The 17,227-nt window shown below is 41.7% G+C and overlaps 1 protein-coding gene across 3 annotated transcripts; it reads right to left on the bottom strand.

The window, feature by feature from the left end:
- Positions 1-36: 36 nt before the first annotated feature.
- On the bottom strand, positions 37-16,713 carry LOC118413272 (probable ATP-dependent RNA helicase vasa-like). 3 transcript variants are annotated; one of them, XM_035816525.1, is made up of 20 exons: positions 16,559-16,713; positions 16,110-16,288; positions 15,008-15,149; positions 14,512-14,589; positions 13,895-13,969; positions 12,349-12,423; positions 11,642-11,719; positions 11,295-11,332; positions 10,929-11,127; positions 10,427-10,492; positions 9,833-10,054; positions 9,183-9,361; positions 5,050-5,334; positions 4,470-4,589; positions 3,796-3,991; positions 3,234-3,333; positions 2,840-2,948; positions 2,392-2,553; positions 1,961-2,068; positions 37-1,638 (listed from the first exon to the last, which is right to left on the bottom strand). In XM_035816525.1, the coding sequence occupies exons 2-20, from the start codon at positions 16,188-16,190 to the stop codon at positions 1,519-1,521; spliced, it is 2,433 nt and encodes an 810-aa protein (XP_035672418.1). In that variant the 5' UTR covers positions 16,191-16,288; positions 16,559-16,713; the 3' UTR covers positions 37-1,518. The 3 variants fall into 3 exon arrangements, with proteins under 3 accessions (XP_035672418.1, XP_035672420.1, XP_035672419.1); XM_035816527.1 differs by lacking the exon at positions 12,349-12,423; XM_035816526.1 differs by lacking the exon at positions 13,895-13,969.
- Between the last annotated feature and the right edge of the window lie 514 nt (positions 16,714-17,227).

Below are 17,227 nucleotides of genomic sequence, written 5' to 3'. Positions count from 1 at the left end.
CTGGTCTTGGATTAACTAACAAGAAAGAAACAGAAGTCCAGAACAAGTTGATCCTGTTTATTTTGAAAACATCACGAACAGCAAACAAGGTGAAAATATAATGTATATATATTTATGAAACTCCATCCAGCGAAGGCAATCCAACATACAGGGACGTTCGTTCACGATGAATATACTATGTACAAATATACACTTTTCTGTACCCTTCCACTAAATGTATATTGCACATATTACATCAACATGACATGCCACTATAGGTTTGCCAGCAAACATCATGGAATGCCTTTTTCGGACTCTTTCTAACTCCCCATCATAGGAGTATTGCACAAGTAGTTTTTGGTTAAACGGGCCAACAGCTTTCTCAATAAAATACTGTCTTAGATTGTCAGAATCTCAACAGTTGTCTTGCTTCCAGTTGTCTTGTCAAGAAGACAAACCAAGTGCCTTCACCTAAGCCTTGGTTAAAATCTTCCCACAAGTTAAGGAAGTCCCATAGCCTTTTTGAGGCCTTTGGCTTGCTATCCGGCTTGCTATCCACTTAGTCTTGGGCATGGTATTGGAAGGCGGAACCAATCCCTCTCCTTCCAATGCCTTTTGCCTGTCCAACCAAAGCCAGATCTCCACTTCTACAATTTGGTTGAGTGAGGAAAGTCACATGAAGTGCCTTTTCTATGGCACAAAGTTTAGTCAGGAATGACTCAAGCCAACCCACACGGTGCCTCGGAATCTTTCCTAACCAATCAGCATCACTCTTTTGCACTCGTGATGATCGTTTTGTCTCGTAATTACTTCTGCTTGGTCCTCCAGCAATTTTCCACAAAAATCTGCTACAAACCTACATGTGGCAGCCTCCCTTTTCTCTCTCAGACGTGCCTTGCTATTTGTCGTAACATCAAAACAAAAACGAGTCTTCCTAGTCCCTAAGTAACTACACGAAACAGGCTGCTATCAAAAACAAAAAAAAAGCGAGATATGAAAATATATTGATCAAGAATTTACAAAATGAAACTTTTCCCACCTTCCTTTTTTACTTATAACTTTCAGATGGGTCAGTATGTCAGCTTCGTTTCAAAACTCTTGGTCAACAGATTCTAATGAAGTTCATGTATGAACAACGTTAGTAACTTAGTTATATCTCATATGTTTTTAAGTACACGTATGTCCTTTGAGGGGCCCTTTAAAGTAATGCCCAAGTCTTCAAAAGTAAACTGTTACAGTGAGAAACAAAAATGCCTTGTCATCATGTGCTCCAGGAAATACTTGTGTTTGGACAAGGTAACTAACATGAGGTAAGGCTTTGTGATAAACTTATTGACCTGGTTTGGCCATCATCATCATCATCATCATAATCATCATCATCGTTTTGGTCAGGCTAACAAAGTTGTGTAGTTAACTGGTACTTGGTGCACTTCTGTGAAAACTTTTGTGGAAACTTTCTAACCAATCCAGAACTGAACGAGAAAGGGGAACCTAAGCCTAACTACTGTGGTCCAGGTTTGGAGGGTGTGATGGGGGTCTTTAGCCCCAGTCTTCCTCCTCGTCAGGAGCAGAGGAGGCAAAGCCGCCGCCACCACCGCCTGAAGCAAAGCTGCCGCCACCATTCTGCATCCCACCGCCGCCTCCACCACTTCCATTGTACTGGAAAAGAACAAAAAAATAAGCATCTTCTTTATTTGATGGTTTCAAATGGCACAAAAGCCAAGCTGTGATTCAAGGTAACGCCTTTCATCCTGACTTATGAACTTGTGCCAATATTCACTTCCTGCCAGCCTGCCAAAGAAATCTAAATGCAGGCAAGCTGAATCTTCGCATCCAGTCAGTAATAGTAACAGTGTCCAGTATTTGCCAGAATCAGTTTAAAACTCAGCCAGGGAACAAACTTTGACCCGGGCCAGCAGAAACTTCGCCAGCACAAACACCAAGAAGACAACAGTACCTCCATTTTTAGGGAGGTAATTACCTGTCTCCTGGTATCCCTGGCCCCGAACGCTCCCCCGGCGGGTCCATAGTTGGTGCCAATGGCTCCCTCAGCTGCATCCTCCAGCCAGTCTGGCACATTCTGCTGAGCCTGGGGGAAGAAACAAGTGATGATAAGGGTTGTGAAAGACAAAGTAACTTAAGCCTGAGGTAAGGCTTTGTAGTGTAGATAATCTATCGCTTTGGTTGGACTAGCATCATCATTGCTTTGGTCGGGCTTACAGAGCAATGCAGTCAACTGGAACTTGGGGCATTTCTGTGAAAACTCAACTTTTAACCAATATCAAGGTGCTGGATTCAAATCCCTAACAGGCCCATATGTTGTAGGGACCTCATCAAACATGCACTTTACTAACTGACAAAGTAGCAACAGAGATGTGAATGACTAAAATCAAGTTCCCAAACTTGACTTACATCTGCTAGCACTTTGACCAGAGATCGAGCCAGGCTGGCATCCTTGTCCGAGTCGTAGAAGCTGATGGCCTTCCCGGTGTTGCCCACACGGCCGGTTCTGCCGATCCGATGGACGTACTCGTCAATGCTACTGGGAAGGTCATAGTTTACAACCACCATCACCTAGGGAGAGATAGACAACAGTCAGAGATGGCAGACTTCACCCCGTTTCAATTTACTTCAGGATTTGCAGACACAAACAAACATGAAAGACAATGAAATTAAAATAATACTTGAGGCTGATTTTCCTATTGCGAACACTACCAGACAAAATGAAAGTCGATGCTATTAAACATAATTTATTCTTCCACAATCACTGTGATGGCCTATGGGTAGAGGTCCCTGGGTCCTCTCCTTCTTTGAGAGCCAATGTTAAGTTTTGCTTCACCATTACACAAGGAACTCTGACCTTGGGGATGTCCAGACCACGTGCAGCTACTGAGGTGGCCACCAACACCGGGGCACGGCCGGTACGGAAGTCCATCAGCGCCTCCTCTCTCTCCTTCTGCAGTCGGTCACTGTTAGTGATGACGGACAAAACACACTGTTAAACACTGTTCTCAGACATGGAGATAGCATTTAACATTTAAGTAGGGAAAAGGGCTGTGTACAAATTCTAGCAACAAACACCAATATGGAAGTTCAGGTACAGCCAAGGGCCAAAACACTGGGTGCATGTGTACTTTTGTTCACTCAAAATTGCAGCTGTGGATCTCTAATATCTAATATTTGATAGGAGCTATCCTACATTGGTCAAAGAAAAGCAATTTTTTGCAGACTGAACAGAAGACAAAACTACCCACCCATGGATACTGGTGGTGGGGAACCCAGACTGGGACAGGTAGCTGGCCAGGAAGTCAGCATTCCTCTTGGTCTCCACAAACACCAACACTCGCTCCTGACCTGAAACATACAGACACATTCCACTGTAAATGAGACCTACATTCTGCAACTTCAAGCAGCCATAATGTTGAGCCCGTTACACAGAGCCAACCACAAGCTCTGGGAAGGTTCTGCATGTGTGAGAGGCTTAAGGCTACTGGAAAGGTCTAACATTATCTCACTGTATCTAGACAAATGCACTGGGCCTGATATCAACCTGTTGCAACAAAAATACATGGCTACATCTTCCTGTGCTTCAGTGAAACAGTTAATTCATTATTTTACCAGCACTTAATGTGCCAATAATAGGAAAGAAGATTGTCACTGTCTCAAGTTCTCAGTTGAAACAATTCTGTGCTACGCTGGCTATGGTAGTGATACAATACCACTGGTAACGAATATTCATGGTGGAATGGTCATGACAAAACTCACGAAACTGTAACCACTAACATTTCCAAATCTACAGCTGTCTGAAGGACCCACCTAAGTTGCCCAGGATGTCGGTGAGTTTTTCCCGTTTGTCGTACTGGGATGACTCCATGACAGTCTGCTCCACATCAGTGTTGGCCCCGCCCACACGGCCGATGGTCAGGAAGATGTAGTCCTCCAGGAAATCCTGCGCCAGCTTCTGGATCTCCTCAGGGAAGGTCGCGCTGAACATCAGGGTCTGTCTCTCACCCTGGGCAGGGGAAAAAACGAAAGTGATTTACCGAAAATTCTTTATACAAGAGGCAGTATTTATTTAGCGATTGGCTGTATGTACACTGTCACCAAACTGTAGGTCATGGTACACCGAGAATATCTTTGATAGAGCGTGTTAAGGACATCAAGATGTGGACCTTAGAATTCAAAGTTTTTGGGTTTGAACCCAAGGTACATCTTTATGTTGTGCCCTTGGGAAAGGCACTTATTTCCTTACTTGACTCAAGGTGACCCCAAAATGAGCACAATGCAAAAGTAATGGTCCGCACTGAGTGGATCAAACCTTACCGTCTAGTCTAACATAGCTTATATCTACTGTAGCCGACCCATGCGACCAATGACGACAAAACTGTATACAGTAAGCCTAATGGCGGTTTATGGGTTACCAGACACGAAATAAGTGCCACTCTGAACACTCTTGTTTTTGCTGTTTAGTTGTGAAATGCGGGTCTCACCTTGGCTGGCATGCCCCAGGAAGCCGTCTCCACCAGCCTGCGGATCTCGGGCTCAAATCCCATGTCCAACATGCGGTCAGCCTCGTCCAGAATCAGGTACTTCAGCTTCTTTATGCTGATCTGTACGGGAATAACCAAGCATCGTTATACTCCTTCATAATGGTAACCTTGTCTGGTCCATAGTTGACACGTAGACCATTTTCAGTTTTTAGTCTTAAAACAGAAAGGCACTCAAGAATGTACGCCTGTGCTGTATAGTGTGTGTTGAACATCTGAAAAGCTCATCAAACCAAAAAACGCTACTTTACTCCTCTGTGTGAAGTTTCCTGTTCTGTTCAATAATCTTAGAATTCTTGCAGTGGTTATATTTTCGCAATGGCATCTCCACCACCACGAGTTCATGACAACGCAAATATGCATTTTTCAAGTACTTCTATTGTACTACAAAATGAATTGAACGAGGAACTTGAACCAACAAAAGCCTTCTTTCCCTTCTAATCCAAATTTACATCTCCTCAAAAAGAAACAAACTTGCAATGCAACACAGTGGGAAGAAAAACGAAAGAACTAGAAGACTCACCACTCCCTTGTCAATGAAGTCCAGCAGCCTGCCTGGAGTAGCCACCAGGAGGTGACAGCCCCGCTGGATCTGGGACTTGTGGTGCATGACGCTCACCCCTCCGTACGCGATGCACGGCCTCAGCATGGTGCCGTACGAGAACTTGCGGGCCTCAGAGAAGATCTGAATGGCCAGCTCACGCGTGGGCGCCACACAGATGGCCTGGGGCTCCTGTATGTTGGAGAACGAGCTGCCGGCGAGCCCCTCCTTCATCATGCCTGTCAGCACCGGCAGTAGGAAGGCAGCCTAGGGGGAGGGATGGAGAGATTCTGCATTTAGAATTAAAGCTCATTATCATATAGCCAGGCGCCACGGACCAATCAGAAGCAGGCTTTTAGCTAGCAATGCGTACGGGCGTACAATGTACGCCCTTTAATAAAAATATCACAAAATGTACGCCCTGTTTTTTGGATGTACGGCTTCTGTACGCCCTTATTTTCCCCCGGAAACTTCGCACAAATTTCAAAATTCGGCGATTCCGGGCGCACTGAGACGCCATTTTGGGTGATCCTACCTCAAGTCTCGCGCAATCTCGCACCAACTCACATCTCGCTTATCGCGAGAGTCGCACCCCATTGGCCATTTCGGCGTGACGTAGCGCGCCCGGGCACCATTATTGGTGGTGGAATATCTGATATCCCCGCTGTTTTCGCGGGAAAAATCACGCAGGAAATCGTAAAAACTTTGATTTGTTTACGAAAACTCGTCGAATGCCTGAAGTCATTGGTGATAAGTACATGTATAGGATTGTTTTGGAGGTTTCTTTTGCTTGTTTGTCGGTGGAATGTGGGAAAAACAACAGCTAATGTGACGATGACGTACTGGGGAGGGGGGCGGTGTCGGCACTGAATTCGTAGAAAATGTTGAACGGAGGTCGCGATTTTTTCACGGTAACTTGAGATATTACTTTTGTTGCAGTCTTTATTTTCAAAATATTGATAAATGGATGTTGTTTGTTGAGAAAATTTCGCTTAATTTGCCCTTGGAGCACATCTTTTCTGCTATATATTTTCAATGAATTAAATGTTTGTACACATATTTTTCTGTACTGTGTAAAGTTAATGCTGATGTTACAGGCTACAAGTAACTTTTCAGTGCATTTATTTTCAGCTATGTTCTTAACAGAGTAGATACACAAAAGAAATATAAGATGTACCTGGCAGTCCTGGCTACACTTTCTCCTCTGTTGGTTTGCAGATTTTCTTGTAGACTTCTTTAGCTTGCTGTTGTTATATATGTAACAGTCAAGTTTCACCTTAGCAGTGAGGTTAATTATGTTTTCCTGAAGGAGAAAACATGTAGCTTTTGCTCAGGCCTAAGATTATTCCGCCTTCCAAAAGTCAGAAAAGTCCCGAGCAGATGTGAGGTGTAAACCAGAAAAGTCCCGAGCAGATGTGAGGTGCAAGCATTATTCATGCAGAAAGTTGTCTATGCTTGCATACTTCAGAATGTGGTTCTTAAAATAGCCAAATTATATCTTTTTCACAAAACTTTACATAAAGAAACTGATTTAAGTGATTTTGACAGAACAATTGCGTATATTTCATCGTGCACCAAACCCCTTCACAAAACATGTTTATTATCAGAGTAATTCAATAAATGAAGTCCCAAGCACATGTGAGGTGTAAACACTACTCATGCACAAACTTGTCTATGCTTAATGCATACTTCAGAATGTGGTTCTTAAAATGGCCAAATTATATCTTTTTCGCAAAACTTATTGTAAAGAAACTGATTTAAGTGATTTTGACAAGAACAATTGCGTGTATTTCATCGTGAACCAAGCCCCTTCACAAAATATGTTTCTTATCAGAGTAATTCAATGAATAAACAAAAAAAAATATATAAATTATGTTAATAAAGTCCCCAGCACTTTGGTTGTTCTATGCTTACGGGCAAGCCTACTGGTATAGTATTCCAGTAGCTTAAACAAAGCTAGAGGGAAAACATTCTGCATTTTTGCAAAAATGTGGCCTTTCTAGTTTACTCTCTCTGATTGTATGTATAACTCATGAAACATTATCTTGTAAGGAATCAGTGTTATATTACTTGAAAATTTCCTCATGTATTCTTTAAGCCATACCCACCTCTAATCAAGAACACATACCTCCCATTCTCAGGACAAAAGTAGTAATGCAGCAAAGACAAAAATTTGGCTATATTCTACTTCAAAATGCAGGAAATAGCATTTCAGAGGCTTTAAATTTAAAAATTTTCCGGGGGAGAATACCCCCGGACCCCCCTACAATGCTCGCGCCTTCGGCGCTCGGCTCCGCCGCGCAGTGCGGAGAGTACAACACATTACAGATGTACACCCTAAAAAAAATTCCTAGCTAAAAGCCTGATCAGAAGCCCCGTTCCACGCTGGTTATGACGGCGTAACACTTAGATTCCGGCCAGGCCGGTATGTATCCTGCTTCAGGTTAGTCAGAATGAATGGACACCAAGCGGCAGTGTCGATGCAAAATCGACACCGGTCGAGGTGTCGATTCATTCTGACCAACCAGACTGAGCGATACACACAAGATATGCAGGGTTTGGCCAATCAAAAGGAGCGAAACATATGCCAAAGCAGAGGCAATAAGTACAGACTGCAAGGAGGGAATAGCTCTTTCTGTTAACATTGATAATGAGTTTTGTTGTTCTAAAAAGCAAAAGACTGCAATGTTTTGAATATTTTCTGTGGAAATTTTGGTTTCAAACTGCAATCTGTAAACAAATGTATGTACCAAGGAACAAATGTGAACTTTCAGAAATTCGACAAAGGAATTCACACTTATAGTATCAAGGGATCTATGCGTCATACAGGAGTTTGCAAGTTTGGGTAGGCTATATGATAATAACGTTGATGACCCGCCTGTTCCTCGGTGTACATGGTGCCATAACGCCTGGTCCTTTGCTATAACCACCTCATAAAACCGGTTTTATTCGGTGGTTATAGCAAAGGACCAGGCGTTATGACACCATATACACCTCGGGGCGGGTCATTAACCCTTAATTATTATATATCGAAGATTCTTGATAAAATGGTATAAGGTACTCTTTCTCATCTTTTATCTTATCCACCAAGGTGAGTTAACAAGTACTGTTTAACCATGCAATACTGAAATGCATTAAGACAGCAGTTTGGAACAGTGTTTCAGTCATAAGTATTACTGCACATTGTAAAGCACAAGTTTCTTTTAATTTTGCAACAGTCAGGAGAACATGTTATAAAAATGATTTGTTTGTATAACCAGGGCTCGAAATACACTTTTCAGTCAACTTGCACCGGTGCAAGTTGAGCCAAAAGTAACTTGCACCAAAAGAAACTTACATGCACAACCCAAAATAGTGAACTGTTAACCGTTAATCAGAAATTTGCAAATGTACGTGAGTAAGTGGGGATATGTGTTTGGATATTTGTTTTGCCATAGCGCATTCTATTTTTCGTTGTAAATCTTTCACAAAAAATTGTACAGTTTCATAAAAAGGTGAATTTAAGCTTTTTTTTGAGACAATTCAATGTCTACAGTCGATAAGATTTAGATTTCTTCTGGGCGCTTCGATTGACATCCATCACTGTTCTTTACCATCGCTAGAATGAAGTGGTAGAACAACTCAATACAAGTACATACAAGTACACATAAAAACAGTTGAACATATCAAAGTCACTAACTTGTATGTAAATGTAACTAATATGCAAATCAAGGTAAGACAGCACTATAGGAATCATTAGCATTGTAGAGATGGAATTGTCTTAAAATATTGTTTACCTCCATGAACAAATTTAGGCTTTTTTATTCAGGGTCATTTTCTTTTACCTTTCACTGACAGACAATATTCTTGGTGTGTGTAAACTTTTTCTAATGCCAGGGATTAGAGGACAAAAGTAACTTGCACTGGTGCAAGTTTGGTCTAAACTAACTTGCACCACACTAATTTTACATGCGCAAACTTGCATATGCATGGGGTATTTCGAGCCCTGATAACTCAGATGTTAGATGTTAAAATTGTATGTCCCTTGCGAGTATTGGACTAAACAAGTTGGGGACGGTCGGGTAACAAAAACGTTTCTTCCCCTAAGCTTTAATCCACAACATAAGGTAACCTACAGTTTTTCCTGATCCAGTCTGTGCACAAGCCATCAGGTCCCGCCCGCCCAGGACGATGGGGATGCTGTACTTCTGCACCGGGGTGGGGCGGTCGTACTTGGCCTTGGCCACGTTGGCACGGAAAGTCTCGTATAGCTGGGCTTCGTCGAAGGACCCAATATGACATGGGCACTCTCTGCCTGCAAGTGCACAGTACATTACTATATTCACATTCCAAAAACACATTTCTTTTCGTGCACAACCACATCTCAGTTTGCTTAGAAAAAAATTCATTTTGTCCAACCTCGTAATATACAATCATCCTGAAATCATTTTCAAAGTCATAAATTTGGCCCACTTTAAACAAATTTGCGCCCCCAAAATCCTTATCGGTCACTATCACAAAAGCTTCAGTGAAAACAAATTCTGTGGTTGAATCAAGAGCAAAGCATTTCCAAAACAGGAGATACAAAATCTACAGGCTACACTGCAGTATGGAGGGAGGCTGCTAGAGGGCCCAAAGTAGACACATCTTCATCTTTTATAGGCCTTCCTGCATCGCATACAACATCACAATGCATCTAAATCATTGCAAGCCAAAGCATGTGGAAACGCAGACAAGCCCATCACATTTCTTCACTCCCCTAGGGGAAAAGTAATGACTGACACACCTGTCACCTCTACTGGAATCTCATCATACTTGTCAAAGTTGATTCCCTTGGCGATGGTCTGGAAGATCTCCTCCTCTCCATCTGGGGGAGGGGGTGGGACGTACGTGACCGGAGCGGGGCGGTCGGGGTCCAATTCTCGCGTGTCGGGGTTGGGGCAGTCCGCAACCATGTGCCCCTCCTCTCCGCATCTGAAACATCCCTTCTTACCTCCGCCACCACCTCCTGGGTCAACAACAATAACACAGTTCCTTAGTTCATTTTTTCAACAAGAGTTTGAAGAACTCAAACTCTGAATTTCTTGTAGTTCTGGCAACTCCGACCTTTACTTTCTGTCATTCTGCGGTGAACGTAACTTGCACAAAGAAAATTCATGACTGCAAAAACACAAGACCAAAAACAATGCCTCCATGTAAACTAGTATGCTCTTTCATTTCTCACACAATTGATTAATAAATTAGTATTGGGGGCAACTTTGAACTTGGCTCCCTGCCACTCTGGCAACAATGAGATTGAGCTACCCATCTTCTATCTGAATACAAGAACAGTCAGTCCTCAAGATGTTTCAGGTGTGAATTAGATTATTGCAAAGTTTACCTTGTGAGTTAGGACACTCCCTTGAAAAGTGGCCATCTTCGCCACACTTGAAGCAGCCACTACCTCCTGGATGACAGAAAAGTTGAGAAATTTTCAATAAATTTATATGTAGAATACATGGCATGTTGGAAATGTTTAATAACTTTTGACATACCCAAGCATATGAGGTATAAACTTTGACCAAGAAATAATAAAACGTAACTAACTAAGAGAAGGATGCCTACATTCATTGAATAATGGATTTTAAGTAAAGATCAATTCATAAGCAAATATTGTATAACAGGATCCCCAAAAAGACCAATCAAGACTGTCCATCAAAACTGCTCAACCAATGATTGCATGGCAATTAGTAGTTCAACCAATGACTGCATTTTACATTTTTAACCATTGTTGGTGGTGGGCACAGCTCTACAATTGGTCATGTTAAAATCAACGTTGTCAAGTGCAAGTTCATACTTCACTAAGTTATAGTTCCTACATTCCTGTACTTCCTATTCCTTACCTTTCTTTCCATCGTCGTCTCCACCACTGCCCCCGCCAAATCCTCCACTGCCACCTCCGAAACCACCACCACCACCGCTGCTGCCCCCAAATCCACCCCCACGGCCAAAACCACCTTTAGGAGCGTCGTCATCGTTGCTTGAACCACCAAATCCGCCCCCGCGGCCGAAACCGCCACTGCGAGGCTTGGCATCTCCATTCTAAGAAAAAATACAAAAGTACAAGCTAAATCAATCAAATTCGTTAAGAACATAAGATGTTGAAAGGAATAGTTGGACTACCAGGGCATTCAACAAACATACACCAACCTTACTTGTATAAAAAATAATTTATAGAACCTCTGATCTTGCAATAACAAATCACTTACTGTGGCACCAAATCCTCCACTTTTTGCACCAAACCCTCCTGTAACAACGGAAAGTTTATATTAGATCACATGTACAATTCATTACAGGTTAACTGCATATGGGAAATTTCACAAGCTCTCTCAGACAAGTACAACGAACAGTGGACCATAGCTTTATGGACTTTCAGCAGTGTGCATTGCTAGGTGAGCGACAACAGCCAGGATTTGAACTCGAAACCTCTTGATTCCAAGGCAGGACTATACATGTACATGCTTCTGCCATCATACTTTTCCAGCCCCAATACCAGTTCTATCTTTATCACCATTTCAAGCTATATAACCTACAAATGAGTACAGCCTGTAAATACCTCCTCCCCCTGAACCAGCACTTGGGCAGTCTCTAGCCATGTGGCCTTCCTCTCCACACTTGTAGCAGGCACGGCTTCCTAAAAGGGAGTCAATTTTGAGGGAAGAGTCACACAAACACAAATGCAAGTTGTATTCACCAACATGTCATGGTAAAAGATTTTCATACTAGGTTTCCAAGGTAGTCCAAGAAGATTGGCACTGATCTTACTGACAATTGTGATAGTTTTTTTTTTCTAAGTACTTGAAGCTTGCCCTAATGAGGCTTCTTCAATATTTACCTTCGCATTACAAAGACAGCACACTGAAGTACTATCTACATTTGCCTGTTCTTAAAAACAATTGCACCAATACAGACATGAATAAACCACCAGTTTTCATTCTGGGATATCCAAAAAGGTCACATTCTGGCATGTGTATTTGCATGTCTAACAATGGTCTTCCAGCATGAAGCATGCTTTCATTCAAGACAATACTGTTCAACAAGGACAAAACCACTTTTTCATAAAACACTATCAATGACAATTTATGAGGAGTATGAATAATTTACATACCACATGTGAATACAATTCTTCAAGTCTTCAACATAGAATGTACAATATCAATATACTTCCTCATTCAAGGTGCAAAAAGTTTTTATTGAAAGCAAAAAAGATGAATGAGTCAAAAACATCAACTTCATAGTTGAAAATGGTAGGGAAGAGCCTACCTCCTCCCCCTCCAGCACTGGGACATTCCCTGGACATGTGGCCTTCCTCTCCACACTTGAAGCAGGCACGACTTCCTGAGAAACATAAAAGAACAAGATTTATCATTTTCAATGTCAAAACCTACTTGTCAACAAGACATGAAAAATCAAGTATAGAGGAAAGATATCAAAAACATCATACTTCATCACTTAGCTAACTTGACTTTCACACAATACCTGTAGTTATACATAGGAAATGTATTGCCTCAAGAGGTCACCAAACGTAAGTCAAAAATAGAAACCACAGTAATCATTTCAAGATCTACAGTATGGAACTCCTGGTACAAAACAATGTGCCATTTGTAATTCTACCAACCCTTGGGAGTTCCTTTGGGGAGTTCCCCTGTCCTTTCTCACTAATCCATTCATCACCCTTACTAATCCAAACAAGACTGGAATTCCCAGGGATTAACCACTACTGGGTCAAGGAGGTTTCAAGAAGGCTCAAAAAGTTACAAAGTTGGAGATATCCAGGTCACCAGATAAAAAAGATAAAGTATGCTGCCTGAAGAGAAATGAGGAGTTCAAGAGGAGCGGTTTCAACTGAAGCGAGACTCCTGGCTAACCAAAGAACTCTTCTCTACTCTACTCAGTTTTATTTCATCATCATTTTTGCTGACACTGTCATTGAATTTCTTATGATCATAAGGCAGCATAGCAGAAAATTGAAGACATTGGGTAAGATGACATTTCATATCCTATTTACCTGACCTTTCTTTGACATTTGAAGTTGTATCTGCCATACAACTTTGGACCTGGCCAAGTTCCAGAAACACACATACTACAAGTTCTGGGTACAAAATTAACACTGCTTCAAATTATTGTACAAATTCTATAGATCTTTTTTCTGAATTGAACAACAGGAAAGTATACAATCCACTCTGTAGAAGTTGAAGAAACACTATTTTTTCCAAAGCTGTATCAAGTTTGCTGAGGAAAGATTTGCTTTTAGAAATTCACTGGAATTGTCAGGCATTGTGAAAATGGGATACCAGGTCACTGACCTCAAGGTCATATACTGCCACATGCTAGACAGAAAGACTGGCAGTTCTTGACCTTTTCACACTTGCCTTTGATTAAATATCCTTGAACTAGTGAAGAAATATTTCATTTTATCAGGTTCACATTTGCCAGCAGTAGGAATGTGATGACTAAGATTTCAATTTCTCCACCAAAATTTCTCAGTATTTTCAATGCTCCTACTTTTAACTTTATGGTTATCACCTCCACAAAAAGTAAGGTATTGCTTTTTTTTTTGGTGTGTGTGTGTTTCCCAGCAGTTGTGATAAGCATAAATCAAGAAGCTATGGCTAGTTAAAGATGATACTTTGTTACTTGGGTAGGTTTTGTGAAAATCAAAACATCAATTTTGGGTCTACAACACGAACGCCCACCCAATCTATCCACATACCAGATTTCATATGGACCCATCCATAACTCAAACCCATTCAAAAAAGGTACTACAAACATAACCTTGGCAAAGGTAATGACAATGGATTTTTCCTACCTCCTCCCCCTCCAGCACTGGGACATTCCCTGGACATGTGGCCCTCTTCTCCACACTTGAAGCAGGCACGACTTCCTGGTAAACATTGACCAACAAACAACCTCAACATCATCTAAATAATGACTGCCATCGTAAAACAGTTTTCATGTTTGTGTAAAAAAAAAAGGTCTGCAGTGGCAGTTGCATCAACATCATTTGATCTGTAATTTTGCAGACATTGGCTAGCTCAAGTGGATGTGAAAGCAGGGTGACTTGCCCTATGCTGTGACCTGTTACTGGGTTGCTATGCTGTTTTGTTGAAGTCAATGTCATTATCTACTTCCGATGGACAAACATCATGCTTTGTTTCTTTCAACCATGGTTAGGATGTTTTCTCAATGATTTTGATAAAATTTGCTTTTTTTTGTTAGAAAAAAAAAAGCTTTAATTCAATCAGACAAAAAGAAAATAAACTCAACAACTGTTAAACCCAGTAAAACCTGGTTCCACAACAATTCCAATCTGTTTATAAGTCAAAATTTCCCAATAGTGTTACAGCTTGACCTGGCTAAACTACAAAGTTTCAAGAAGTTAAGACATATCCTCAACACAAGGTTAATTTTGAGTGGAAAACTTACCTCCACCACCTCCCCTGCCACCACCACCCTTAGGACACTCTCTGGAAAAGTGGCCCTCTTCTCCACATTTGAAGCACCCTAGCAAAAATAGTGAAAGGTGTAAAGTAATGCCATAAAAATCAAAGGCTAACTTCAAATAATGCCAAGAATATTATGCTTGTGCACAATGTTACCTGGTGTACATAACCATACACAAAATATCTGGTTAGGTGCACCCGGTCAAAAGTTAGGTGCACAGCTTCACTGTTAGGGATACACAAAGCGCTAAGGCATCCTGTGTTTTAGGCGCTGGAAAGTGATTGCAAAGTAATATCAACAGAAATCACCACAGTTATTGCACATGACATTCGATAGAGTTGATATCAAAAAGTGTAAATTCTCACTCATTTTCAGGACGAGGTGTCAACCAAACTAAATCATTGAAAAATCATTTTCAAGAAACTTGACCTATTGTCTGTATGGAAGAGTACTTCTCCATATAGCAAGGTGTTCTTACCTGAGCCTCCATTGCTGCTACCCCTTCCACCGCCAAAGCCCCCTCCACTGTCTCCACCACCCCCAAAGCCTCCACCAGAGCCGAATCCACCACCTCCTCCACCCGAGCCAAATCCTCCACCTCCTCCACTTCCAAAACCACCCTGAAACACAACACATGTACATCAATACTTTAAGAGATGTGTGTTATCAGTCAATTTTAGAATAGTCTCTTATATACAAAATACACTTGGTAAGTACAGCAGGCATGCATATGGTGTCAAGGCCTCAAGGGAAAGGTGAAAAAGAAGACGCCTGTGGTTTTAATTCCAGCTAAAAGTGCCTGTGCCAACTTTGACATCGTAGGATGTGTGCTATGACTTTTCCTAAGATATTATTGCCAACAATTCCGCAAAAAAAAAGAGTTTTCCATTTTTCATGTTGCCATGGCAACAGGTTTCTGACAGGCATCCTCAAAACACCCTCAGAAAGAAAAAATGAGATGCATTTACAAATCTTCTTTCCTGCTCAAACCAATTGGACATAACTGTCTCTTAAAAAATTATGTGCTTATAATTGTTCACAGATGGATGTCTTTCCCATGCAGCTGGAATGTCTTCACATGTGGCCACATGTGGACAAGTTCCTGTTGTCTCTAAACACATAAAAATTTGATACATTAATTGCTACATGTGCAAGAATGTCCGTGCATCAGTTTCTCTCGTGTGTAAAACATGTTAACTGTGAAACTTCAACAAATTTAAAAATTCAAATCCCCTTTATGAATCATAAGTCTCACGGTAACCTCCTGAGCGCATCAACACCGACGCTCCCCGCTCTCCCTGCGGACCAGGGCCCCTTCTCCCCCGCTGAGAAAACAACAAAACTCCCCTCCTTTCCCCCACCTCAAATCACTGTGGAATGTGTGGTACACAGAAACGGCCATCTTGACTGTCAAAAACAAGTCCGAATCCCAAAATATTCACTGAAATTTTCACGCCAGAAAAATCATAAGATTCAACGTTAACACATTGTAAGTTCAAACAGATGGTCATGCTCTAACAACTTACGGCATAGGAAGGACTTCGGGCAGAAATTTTCTAGAAGGAGTTCAGAAATCTTACCCCACGACCGAACCCAGAAGAAGGCGCAGAAGACGTCGCGAAACTTGGAGCAGAAGACTCTCCTTCGTCCCAATCTTCCATCTTGAAAGACTTGTCAACTTCAACAAACTTCACAGTTCAAGGTGTGAGCTAGGAGAAGCCTCGACAGCGCCTGTCACTTTCCGGGTCAACAAGACTTTCTGAAAGAGAGCCGACGCATGTGGTTGCTTATAGCCAACAAAAATTTGCAACTCAAAAGAGAACCACATGAATATGAAAAGATTACGCAGTTGGCGTGAAAGGGCTAAAGCTTCTTTTCCCGCGAGTGGAAAATAATTTATGCAAGACTTTTGACAAACAACTCAACAAAGTATGCTTCGTCTATGATATATACACCAAGTTCGAGAAATATGTCATGAGTATGACACTGGGTTGCATATTATAACTGTTGCAAGAAGAAGTTACGTTACCTTGAAAAAGATAAAAGAGAGACGAGAGTGAAGATGACACGTGTTGACAACTCTCTGCTCCAAAACTGCACGTGTGGCCGGTTCACTGGAACACCGGCTTTTAATCATACTCTTCCGCGCTCCCGACGTGAGAACAAAATAGAGCAGAAGTTAATATCACCAATGATCAAAATCGGTTAAAATGATTTAAATTTAAAGGACGAAATATGTATGAATCGATCTTTGTCGTCGAATTTTGCACGTTTTTGATCTAGTTTTGTTTTTTGAGATCGTTTCTTGTGAGCGGAGTAATATAGTCTAGGTCAGCTATCGGTCTTTTGGCGGGAAACCCTGGTTGGAGGCGTGGCTTGGACTTGGGGACAGGTTTCTTCTTCTTCTTCCCGTTGATGCCCACAATCTGGATACTGTATCTTTGTTACAAACAGTGCATTTTACGTCAAAGCACACACAGAACTTTGAAATAAAGCTGTACTAAATTTTCATATTTGTTTGAGTTGTATCATCTGACTTTGTGCAGGACCTCTGTCACACCTGGTGCCCACCTGGACATTTGAAGACCCCGCCAATTACGTCATTCAACGCACCTGTGCCGCTTGCATTGTGGGGCAAAGCCCTATTTATGGTAATAATCTTCGAGTAGATGTTGGGGGCCAAGACGGTTACGTCTTC

Source organism: Branchiostoma floridae, chromosome 4 (assembly GCF_000003815.2).
Source record: "Branchiostoma floridae strain S238N-H82 chromosome 4, Bfl_VNyyK, whole genome shotgun sequence".
Taxonomy (NCBI): Eukaryota; Metazoa; Chordata; class Leptocardii; order Amphioxiformes; family Branchiostomatidae; genus Branchiostoma; species Branchiostoma floridae.
This window is presented reverse-complemented; position numbering and strand designations above follow the sequence as displayed.